The 12,561-nt window shown below is 38.6% G+C and overlaps 1 protein-coding gene across 3 annotated transcripts in view; it reads right to left on the bottom strand.

Annotated features, from left to right (window-relative positions):
• GOLM2 (golgi membrane protein 2) overlaps nt 1-12,561 on the bottom strand; it is a 99,752-nt gene that overhangs the window by 45,560 nt on the left and 41,631 nt on the right. For 2 of the 3 annotated variants that reach the window (XM_025472956.3, XM_025472958.3), the window contains 2 exons: nt 9,440-9,584; nt 8,841-8,921 (listed from right to left, as the gene is read on the bottom strand). In XM_025472956.3, the coding sequence (XP_025328741.1) occupies nt 8,841-8,921; nt 9,440-9,584 (226 nt within the window). The remainder of the gene's footprint in view (nt 1-8,840; nt 8,922-9,439; nt 9,585-12,561) is intronic. The other variant, XM_025472957.3, reaches the window with a different exon arrangement.

The raw sequence follows: 12,561 nt of genomic DNA, 5'->3' as shown, positions 1-12,561 counted from the left end.
TTTATTCATGATAGTCACAGAGAGAGAGAGAGAGAGAGAGAGAGAGGCAGAGACACAGGCAGAGGGAGAAGCAGGCTCCATGGACCGGGAGCCCGACGTGGGATTCGATCCTGGGTCTCCAGGATCGCGCCCTGGGCCAAAGGCAGGCGCCAAACCGCTGCGCCACCCAGGGATCCCCTAAAAATCTGTTTTAAAATGACAAGGATGTGTTCTTAACTTCTCAGTGGGGTTACAGCCTCTATAGCTATTAAGGACTCCACATATACACCAGAATTTGCACAGGCATTAAGAATTTTGGCATAGGGGGATCCCTGGGTGGCTTAGCGGTTTAGCGCCTGCCTTCGGCCCAGGGCATTATCCTGGAGTCCTGGGATCAAGTCCCGCACTGGGCTCCCGGCATGAGGACTGCTTCTCCCTCTGCCTGTGTCTCTGTCACTCTGTCTCTCATGAATAAATAATAAAATAAAATCTTAAAAAAAAAAAATTTTGGCATAGACTACTTCAGAGAGAAAAAGATAACACTCAGTAAAAGGAATGACAAGAAGAAAACAAACATGTTTCTAATGATATGCAATAAACATAACAATAGTAACTAAGATTTATGTAGCAGTTGCTATGTGTCAGGCACTGTTCTACATGTTTTACATTTAAATCTCACATTCTCATTATGAGGTTGGGACTGTTGTTATCCTATTTCGTAGGTAAGAATAAAAGCAAATAAATAGTTGTCACACACCTATTAAAAGATGAGAACCAAGGGTTTGAATCCTAGCAGTTTTACCCCATCACTAAGGATATTCTAGTAATTCAATCATACACATTTACTAGGACCCTGTTATGTGTGAGGCATCATGCTAGCAGCTCAAAGTAAATAGATATGATACTACTTTCCTTTCTGTTTGAATATCACTGACTACACAGATCAAAGCTTCTTTTCACCAGTTACCATATCAAAATAATCTTTATATTCAAAATACATATCTAAATAATTAAGATAACTGTTACAAACTATGATTTTCAAAGCAAAGCACCAACAGTTTACGGAGGCTCAAAAATTAATCCAGAGGACTTCTGGTTTCTGGTTCCACATATAAGGAGCTTAGAAATTGCCATGCTACCTAAAAACAAGTAAAAAGCTAAACAGCTGAAAAATCAACAACTCTTCTCGGATAAGAGAGAAGATGACACAGGGCAGACCACTGTTCCTAAGAATAGAGAGACAGAAAGGTGCATACAGAGAAAGTCACAGCTTACAAGAGAGATTTATGAGCAGAAACTGCCACAGGAACCAGTACCAGGGTAGGAAAATCTGAACTGTAATTGATGTTCAGTGTGGACAACTCATTGGAGGCTCAGTGTGGATAACTCAGAGAGTTAAAAATTCTAGGGGCACCCCGTCATAAGGAGGCTCTTCATAATATTGTGAGATTTCCCTTCAGGAGCCCAACTATATTCACATAGTAAATACTGGAAGAAAAATCCCCTCAGGCAGGAGGAAGGGAAAAGGAACCATTTTTTTTTTTTTTAAGATTTTATTTATTCATGAGAGAGAGAGAGAGAGAGAGAGAGGCAGACATACAGGCAGAGGGAGAAGCAGGCTCCATGCAGGGAGCCTGACATGGGACTCGATCCCGGGACTCCAGGATCATGCCCTGGGCCGAAGGCAGGCACTAAACCTCTGAGCCACCCAGGGATCCCCGAAAAGGAACCATTTTGAAATACACCAAAGCACTTTGTTCTTAAGAAGGCCTGCCCTCAGGAGAAACTAGGTAAACAGAGTCTAACCTGCTGGGGTATTGCCAGAACTTAAATGACCAAAATTAGAAAAATCCCCAACTTCAGCCTGCCTTCCTGCCCCACCTAAGGGGAAGAAAAAAAAAAACTGAGAAAAACTTGTGCAGTTCACAGTTCAGAGGCACAGACTCTGTAAAAGAATAGTAATCACAGAACTAAAGAACACTTCACACTCTTCACTACTCACACGTCACTACCACATTACTAAAGGCCTACTTATGGCAGTAGCTATTACCTGGTACATCACACCTGACTATCAGGAAAAAATTACAAGTCATACCAAAAGCCAAAAAAGTATAATTCGGGGATCCCTGGGTGGCGCAGCGGTTTGGCGCCTGCCTTTGGCCCAGGGCACGATCCTGGAGACCCGGGATCGAATCCCACATCGGGCTCCCAGGTGCATGGAGCCTGCTTCTCCCTCTGCCTCTGTCTCTGCGCCTCTCTCTCTCTCTCTCTGTGACTATCATAAATAAATAAAAATTAAAAAAAAAAAAGAATTCTTAAAAAAAATAAAAAAAAAAGTATAATTTGAAGAGACACAGAAGGAATTATACCAAACCAGGACTTTAAAACAACTATGATTAATGTGCTAAAGACTCAAATGGAGAAAGTACACAGCATGCAAGAACAAATAGGCAATGTAAGTAGAGAGTTGGAAAGCCCAGAAAGAACCAAAAAGAAATGCTAAAGATAACACTGTAATGGGGATGCCTGGGTGGTTTGGCGGTTGAGCGTCTGCCTTTGGCTCAGGGCATCTGCCTTTGGCTCCCGGTCCTGGGATCGAGTCACACATCGGGCTCCCTGTGAGGAGCCTGCTTCTCCCTCTGTTCATGTCTCTGCCTCTCTGTCTCTCATGAATAAATAAATAAAATCTTAAAAATAAAAAAAGAAAAAGAAAACACTGTAAAGGCAATGAAGATTGCCTTTGATGGGCTCATTAGTAGACTGGACACAGATGAGGTAAGAAGCTCTGAGCTCAAGGATCTATCAATAGAATTCTCAAAAACTGAAAAGCAAAGAGAATAATGGGAAAAAAATAAAAGAATATCTAAGACAGCTACAAAAAGTGTTAACATATGCGTAATGGGAATACTAGAAGGAGAACAGAGAAAAAAACAAAAGAAATACCTGAAACAGTAAATTTCCCCAAATTAATGTCAGACACTAAACCACAGTCCAGGAAGCTCAGAGAACACCAAGTGTAATAAATGCCCCCAAAAAACTACATCAGAGCGTATCATTTTCAAACTATAGAAAATCAATTATAAATAAAAATTAATCTAGAAGGCGGCCTCTAATAGGCCATGATGACATAGACAATTTCTACATATACAAATATTTTTGACATTAATGCTAAATTTACACAAAACATGGACTTTTTTGTGTTCTTCCCAGTTCTAAGCTATAATGCTGCAACCATCATATGAGTCAATATGGCAAATTCATACTACAAAAATCAGACATGAATTTGTTGGAATCTCATCAAAAGTAGCATTATTCACCCTATTCATTCTAATGAAATGGTTGTGTGCTTTTTCTCATCAAGCAGAAGCAGCAAGACAGGATTTTTGCCCTAGTAAATTCGGTTCATGTATGAAAGACATCTGAAAACCACTGTCTGATAAGCACCTAAATATACCTTAAAATGGTCAAGATAAGATCTCTAAGACCTCTTGCATTCCCATTTCATTTTACTCTAACTCTGGAATTTGTTGGTGGCCAGGTAATAAATTACGATAGTGGACCAATGAGAAAATAAATTGCTATTCTACATTTACAGTAGCAATGATAAAATTTTAACTTGAAAATTATGCACAAAAGAGGTTAAAAATTATAAATTTCAGTGTATATGACGTAAAAAAACAAATCCATGCAAGCAGGTAAACAACCCTTGTTCATACATCTAAAGAGAGTGCTTCTATATACTAGAAACCTGCAGTTTGGTAAAACTTCAGGTGAAACTTAAAAAACAAACAAGAGCAATGTAAAAGAGATTAATCAAGCTAGAGCTCAGTGACTCTAGGATTGGAGTAAGTGCTGCAAAATTCAAAATAATGCATAGCTAGAGAAAAAACAGCAAATAGATCCTACACCCAGCAGAAGAAGAGAGTTAATAAAGATTCGAGCAGAACTCAACGAAATCGAGACCAGAAGAACTGTGGAACAGATCAACAAAAACAGGAGTTGGTTCTTCGAAAGAATTGATAAGATAGATAAACCATTAGCCAGCCTTATTAAAAAGAAGAGAGAGAAGACTCAAATTAATAAAATCATGAATGAGAAAGGAGAGATCACTACCAACACCAAGGAAATACAAACGATTTTAAAAACATTATGAACAGCTATATGCCAATAAATTAGGCAATCTAGAAGAAATGGATGCATTCCTGGAAAGCCACAAACTACCAAAACTGGAACAGGAAGAAATAGAAAACCTGAACAGGCCAATAACCAGGGAGGAAATTGAAGCAGTCATCAAAAACCTCCCAAGACACAAAAGTCCAGGACCAGATGGCTTCCCAGGGGAATTCTATCAAACGTTTAAAGAAGAAACCATACCTATTCTACTAAAGCTGTTTGGAAAGATAGAAAGAGATGGAGTACTTCCAAACTCATTCTATGAGGCCAGCATCACCTTAATTTCAAAACCAGATAAAGACCCCACCAGAAAGGAGAATTATAGACCAATATCCCCGATGAACATGGATACAAAAATTCTCAACAAGATACTAGCCAATAGGATACAACAGTACAGGGATCCCTGGGTGGCGCAGCGGTTTAGCGCCTGCCTTTGGCCCAGGGCGCGATCCTGGGGATCCAGGATCGAATCCCACGTCAGGCTTCCGGTGCATGGAGCCTGCTTCTCCCTCTGCCTGTGCCTCTGCCTCTCTCTCTCTCTCTCTCTCTCTCTCTCTCTCTCTCTGACTATCATAAATAAATAAAAAAAGTTAAAAAAAAAAAAAAAGGATACAACAGTACATTAAGAAGATTATTCACCATAACCAAGTAGGATTTATCCCCGGGACACAAGGCTGGTTCAACACTCATAAAACAATCAATGTGATTCATCATATCAGCAAGAGAAAAACCAAGAACCATATGATCCTCTCATTAGATGCAGAGAAAGCATTTGACAAAATACAGCATCCATTCCTGATCAAAACTCTTCAGAGTGTAGGGATAGAGGGAACATTCCTCGACATCTTAAAAGCCATCTACGAAAAGCCCACAGCAAGTATCATTCTCAATTGGGCAGCACTGGGAGCCTTTCCCCTAAGATCAGGAACAAGACAGGGATGACCACTCTCACCACTGCTATTCAACATAGTACTGGAAGTCCTAGCCTCAGCAATCAGACAACAAAAAGACATTAAAGGCATTCAAATTGGCAAAGAAGAAGTCAAACTCTCCCTCTTCGCCAATGACATGATACTCTACATAGAAAACCCAAAAGCCTCCACCCCAAGATTGCTAGAACCCATACAGCAATTTGGTAGCGTGGCAGGATACAAAATTAATGCCCAGAAATCAGTGGCATTTCTATACACTAACAATGAGACTGAAGAAAGAGAAATTAAGGAGTCAATCCCATTTACAATCGCACCCAAAAGCATAAGATACTTAGGAATAAAGCTAACCAAAGAGGTAAAGGATCTATACCCTAAAAACTATAGAACACTTCTGAAAGAAATTGAGGAAGACACAAAGAGATGGAAAAATATTCCATGCTCATGGATTGGAAGAATTAATATTGTGAAAACGTCAATGTTACCCAGGGCAATTTACACGTTTAATGCAATCCCTATCAAAATACCTTGGACTTTTTTCAGAGAGTTGGAATAAATTATTTTAAGATTTGTGTGGAATCAGAAAAGACCCCGAATAGCCAGGGGAACTTTAAAAAAGAAAAGCATAGCTGGGGGCATCACAATGCTAGATTTCAGGTTGTACTACAAAGCTGTGGTCATCAAGACAGTGTGGTACTGGCACAAAAACAGACACATAGATCAATGGAACAGAATAGAGAATCCAGAAGTGGACCCTCAACTTTATGGTCAACTAATATTCGAAAAAGCAGAAAGACTATCCACTGGAAAAAAGACAGTCTCTTCAATAAATGGTGCTGGGAAAATTGGACATCCACATGCAGAAGAATGAAACTAGACCACTCTCTTTCACCATACACAAAGATTAACTCAAAATGGATGAAAGATCTAAATGTGAGACAAGATTCCATCAAAATCCTAGAGGAGAACACAGGCAACACCCTTTTTGAACTCAGCCACAGTAACTTCTTGCAAGATACATCCACGAAGGCAAAAGAAACAAAAGCAAAAATGAACTATTGGGACTTCATCAAGATAAGAAGCTTTTGTACAGCAAAGGATACAGCCCACAAAACTAAAAGACAACCTACAGAATGGGAGAAGATATTTGCAAATGACGTATCAGATATAGATCTTTCCAAGATCTATAAAGAACTTATTAAACTCAACAGCAAAGAAACAAACAATCCAATCGTGAAATGGGCAAAAGACATGAACAGAAATCTCACAGAGGAAGACATAGACATGGCCAACATGCACATGGGAAAATGCTCTGCATCACTTGCCATCAGGGAAATACAAATCCAAACCACAATGAGATCCCACCTCACACCAGTGAGAATGGGGAAAATTAACAAGGCAGGAAACCACAAATGTTGGAGAGGATGCGGAGAAAGGGGAACCCTCTTGCACTGTTGGTGGGAATGTGAACTGGTGCAGCCACTCTGGACAACTGTGTGGAGGTTCCTCAAAGAGTTAAAAATAGATCTGCCCTATGACCCAGCAATTGCACTGCTGGGGATTTACCCCAAAGATACAGATGCAATGAAACGCCGGGACACCCTGCACCCCGATGTTTCTAGCAGAAATGTCCACAATAGCCAAACTGTGGAAGGAGCCTCGGTGTCCATCGAAGATGAATGGATAAAGAAGCTGTGGTCTATGTATACAATGGAAATTTACTCAGCCATTAGAAATGACAAATACCCACCATTTGCTTCAACGTGGATGGAACTGGAGGGTATTATGCTGAGTGAAGTAAGTCAATCGGAGAAGGACAAACATTATATGTTCTCATTCATTTGGGGAATATAAATAATAGTGAAAGGGAATATAAGGGAAGGGAGAAGAAATGTGTGGGAAATATCAGAAAAGGAGACAGAACATAACGACTCCTAACTCTGGGAAACGAACTAGGGGTGGTGGTAGGGGAGGAGGGGGGGCGGTGAATGGGTGACGGGCACTGAGGGGGGCACTTGACGGGATGACCATTGGGTGTTATTCTGTATGTTGGCAAATTGAACACCAATAAAAAATAAATTTATTTAAAAAAATACATGGTCCTTGCTCTCAACATTAAAGTTGAGTTAGTGGTTCTAAACTTTAGCATAGATCAGATTCACCTGAAAAGCTTGTTAAAGCACAGATTACTGTGCTCCATCCCATGAATTTCTATTCAGTAAGTCTGAAATGGGACCTAAGAATTTGTATATCTAACAAGTTCTTAGGTTATGCTGATACTGCCGGTCCAAGGACCACACTTGAAGAATTACTGGATAAGGGGCACCTGGGTGGCTCAGTGGTTGAGTGTCTGCCTTTGGCTCAGGTTGTGATCCCAGAGTCCTGCATCAGGCTCCTTGCAGGATAGAATCACTGGATAACTTCATTACTTCCCAAATTATGCTCATTCTAACTCTGTTTTTTTAATTATTTATTAAAGATTTTATTTATTCATGAGAGACACACAAAGAGAGGCAGAGATACAGGCAGAGGGAGAAGCAGGCTCCCTGTGGGAAGTCCATGCAGGACGTCATCCCAGGACTGAGATCACGCCCTGAGCCAAAGCAGATGCTCAACCACTGAGCCACTCAAGCATCCTGAACTCCATATTTTTAAATTCCTGTTATTGCTCTTGTCCTTATCTTTATTTTAGGGGTGTATACTGTGAATTGGAAACCCAAAAGAATACAGACACAAAAGAATTTGAGAAGAAAACTATACATATAAAGGACTAATAATATTCATTCATTGGGACCTCAGACACTCAGCAATTTCAGCCACATACAATGAGCTATAACCACAGAAGTGATCCCTAAGATTGAAAAGGAATAAAAATAGCCAAGAAGAATGAAAGATATGCTGTTACTTCCAATTTTTCACCACAATAAATTGGAGTCAGCAGGGAGGGTACCTATAGCAATCAAGAAACACAGTAATGGCAAGAAAAACAAAGAGACATGAAAAAAAAAAAAGAAAACTGAAGAGGACTAGGATACCAGCAGTGATACAGATTTCAAGTGGAAATGGTAAGAAGCGACACATTAATGAAGAAAGAAACAGACACTGAATAGAGTGGCCCATAAAAGCAGAAAAAGAAAAATAGGGAATAGGGATGCCTGGGTGGCTCAGCAGTTGAGTGTCTGCCTTTGATTCAGGCATGATTCTGGTCCCAGGATCGAGTCCCACATTGGGCTCCCTGCGAGGAGCCTGTTTCTCCCTCTGTGTATGTCTCTGCCTTTCTCTATTTATCATGAGTAAATAAATAAAATCTTTTTAAAAAAATAGGGAATAAACTATTGAAAGTGCGGGGTAATTAACTAAAAGGACAGGCCAAGTCCTAAAAACCTATAGAAGGGTATTACCATGCCATATTAAAGCACACCAAAAGCACAGCAATCTGGGAACATTTTGTCTCAAAGAAATGAGCCATATATACTTTTAGTAAACACAAATGACTAATATAGTATAACTGTTATGAGCAGTAACTCTGAGTCAAGAAAACATTCAAATATGGTTGATCCTTACAAGGCAAAAACAAGTACTTAGGCAAAATTTTAGCAAAGTTTTTCAAAACAACTGTATCCTAAACAAGGACTGGCAATTAGTGGGTAGTTAATTAACAGAAAATATCAATCTTCCATAAATCTATGAATTTTCTCAAGTGACTATGACTTTTACTCAAAAAGAGAATAGGATAATACTCTGATAACTTTTACTTACCAGTAGGAAGATCTTCAACTTTCGCAAGGTCATTCTCTTCTATTCCAGGCATTCCTGCATCACCAACTCGTTTGATTTGTTCTGCCCAAGTAACAAAAGATACAATTCTTTTTTTTTTAAAAAAAGATATATTTATTTGAGAGAGAAAGAGAGAATGCATGTAAGGGAGAGAGAATCTCAGGCAGAATCCATGCTGAGGGCACAGAGCCAGTACAGGGCTTGATTCCATGACCCTGACATAATGACCTGAGCCAAAATCAAGCTGGCCACTTAACCAACTGAGCCACCCAGGCACCCAAATAATTATTTTTTTCTATTACATAAATTCAAAGTGTTTTGAGGAAATGTAATAATCAGTTTCTAAAGCAATAGGCTACATTGACTGCATATCTTTATATATCTTGCTTTGGACATAGCTGTAACTCTAAAATAATTTATTCTTTTTTCTTCTCTATCAAAAGATTTAAATTTGAAACAACACTGACACCTAATCATAAATGAACTAAAATCAAGCAATATTCTCTGACTGAAAATGTTCACTTCAAAATGAGTAGAAAAAGTCAATATCCTATTCACACAAAACAAAATTATAGTAATACCTTTCCCATGTGGAATATGATTGCTCGAGGGTTCTTCGTTCTTATCTGCAGCATTCTCAGCTACTTTGGGATTGTCTTTAGGTACTGCATGATTGTTTATACCCAATTCATTTCCATCTTTTGATTCAAACTTGTGTGACTCTTGCTGTTAAATAAAGATTTGGTAACAGTAAATATTTTTCAGTTCAAAAGATTAAACAATTGACACAACTACCAATTAAATGTTCTGAAACAGTTCATTTTTTGAAACATACACTATGGGCCCAAATTTCAAACACTTGGAGATGTGGGATATAATACTATTTTCTATTCAGTTTTTGTACCTAATATCAAATCAAAGAGTAACACTTTTTAAAGTCTCTAATTATAGTAAATGGTCTAAAATGTTAGGCAGAGGTAATTCTCTTTGGCTATGCTGAGGCTGTGATTCTGCAAGAGGATAGTCTTCCTGAGCACTGTAGGTTACTATGGAGGCTTACCATTGGGCATATCCTAGGTGCTATGGACAGGTGGATTCTCTACAAGCCTAGGTTGTAATCTAGCAGGATGGTGGACTACAGGAGGTTGGCACATAGGTGCCCCCTCAAGTGTGATAGATGGCTACTGACATTGCCAGGCTTTTCCAGATGCAGAAACAGCAAGAGTGGAAAACAGGCAAACTTCTTTCTAGGTGCACTGGCCACCCAAGAATAGAAGTAATGGCAGAACAATACACAGGTCAGTATTCCTTCCAACATGCTTTTAACCCTATTATCTCCTTGGAAACCTGAATCTAACCAGGACCTGGTTAGACCTGACCCAATTCTATCAGTGGGCCAGTTCTATCTTTTATATTGGTTGAGTGGCCTCAGTTGAAAATTGAGAGAGTCAAGGAGTTAAATACACATGCTTGCATTGCCACAGTGGTTCTTCTACTTAATAGTTAATATTTAGTGCATATACAAATATTTTGTCAACATTAAAGCACTATGCAATGTAATCAATAGTAATGTTATAAAGAACAATAGTACTAAAAAATCTAAAGGAAATCTAGAAAAATAAAGCCAAATTTTAAGAATTTGTCACAATAAAGAAGAAAAGGTAAATGTGATGATTAGGCATAGGTTTTCCAGCATACCTGGCAAATAAAATTAATAATAAATATTGCTTCATAGTTTACAAACAGCTTTCAAACCTATCCTCTAGTAAAGTGAACGGTCTTAGGAATAACAAAACCAAACTGAGGCTAAAGAAGTTTAGTAGCCTAACCTAACCACGGTTACCAAAATAGAGAATTGTGGAGAAAGGAATCAAACCACAGTCTTCCTCACTCCCACACTTCCTGGGTGCAAATTCTGAGCTTAATATTCAATGAGTGAAATGATAACATTGAAACTTTGGAACAGGTCAATAGGAAGGCCAAGGATAAGAAAATCCATGAGGTAAGACCTGAACAGCCATCCTGCATCTCTGTGTATTTCACTATAATGCGGTATCATAAGGCTATTTTTATAGTACTCCACTGCTTTGTAGATGTGGATAAAACAAATAATATTAAACAAAACTTAAAGTCAACAAAATACTGTTCAAAAATACTTTCCCATTTAAAATATCTAACAAAGTATTGTCCCTTTGAAGCATTATTAATGACAGTACCTTTATGTGAAGGGACAAGAGCAAATAATAAAATTAGATGGCTTTCTAAATGCAACGTTAGTGATTTGGTAAGGGGTCACCTAATTGTTTTTTAATAAAACTTTTTATTCTGAAGTAATTTTAGACTTACAGAAAAGTAATTACCCCTCATCCTATTTCCCTTAATGTTAACATCTTATATTAGCATAGTATCTTTGCAAAATATAAAGCCAGCATTAGTACGTTGTTAACTGAACTTCTAGACTTTATTTAGATTTCACTACTTTTTTCATTATGCCTGTTCTAGGATCCAATCCAGGATACTGTATTCATTTAGTTCCTCAGGTCTCCTTAGTCTTCTCTGGTCTGTAACAATTTCTCTTCCTTTGTGGCATGAAAGCAGTAAACAAATGAGTATGGCTGTGTTCCAACAGAACAGTATTTATAGACACTAAAATATGAATTTCTTATTTTCCGATGTCATAAAATATTCACTGGATTTTCAACCATTTTTAAATGTAATAACCATATTTTGCTTATGGGTAGTATGGAAGCAGACAGCAGGTTGGGTTCAATTTGCTGGCTTCTTCATCAGAGTAATTTCTAAGACAGGAATGTGCTTGGTTTATTTATTTATTTTTTAAAGATTTTATTTATTTATTCATGAGAGACACAGAGAGAGAGAGAGAGAGAGAGAGAGAGGCAGAGAGAGACACAGGCAGAAAGAGAAGCAGGCTCCATATAGGAAGCCCAATTTGAGACTCGATCCAGGGATCACACCCTGAGCCAAAGGCAGACGCTCAGCTGCTGAGCCACCCAGGCGTTTCTCCATACTTGGTTTAAAAAAAACAAAAATCCCCGAATACAACTTATACTTGTTTCATATAGCTCCCATTGGATTTGTTCCAATGAAAAAAACAACTCAAATTTCACAGAATCAATTATGAAGGTAGTAGAAGAATAGGGAATGAAGGACAGGGGTAGGATTAGGCAGCTGGCCTGAAGGGTAAGGGCTGGTGTGCTATCCTAGAGAGGAGTTCTTGAAACCTCTCCCTTCCTCCCCATTTTGTTCCATTTAGGGCAAAATAATGGTAAAGAAGAATTGGAGAGGACATCAGTTAATTAATATAAAAATGCTTAGTATACACTTGTCTAGAAAAGGGGAAAAGCTCTCATTTGTGCTTCCTGGGAGAACAGAAGAGAATAAATTTATTCCTTTATATATTGGGCTTATAATAATGCAATTATAACAGCAAAACTCTCTTTTCCTTTTGTGTTCTACTATGCTCCTCTAGACCTATGGTCTCAATAATACCTCTGGCTGCCTTCAAGACCCTATGCCTCAATAGTAGCTCACTCAGGTTGTCATCTTCTGGCAATCTATGCTCACATCTCTTCAAGGTAGACTGTAGATGGGAGCAGTATTTTATTTTGTACATTCAAAAAATGAAATAGAGAAAAAACAATGTCCTCAATATCATGCTATAAAATAGTGAATTAGCTAAGAA

This window comes from Canis lupus, chromosome 30 (assembly GCF_003254725.2).
Source record: "Canis lupus dingo isolate Sandy chromosome 30, ASM325472v2, whole genome shotgun sequence".
In the NCBI taxonomy this organism is placed as follows: Eukaryota; Metazoa; Chordata; class Mammalia; order Carnivora; family Canidae; genus Canis; species Canis lupus.
The sequence above is the reverse complement of the archived record's forward strand: the minus strand, read 5'-3'. Positions and strand labels throughout refer to the sequence as shown.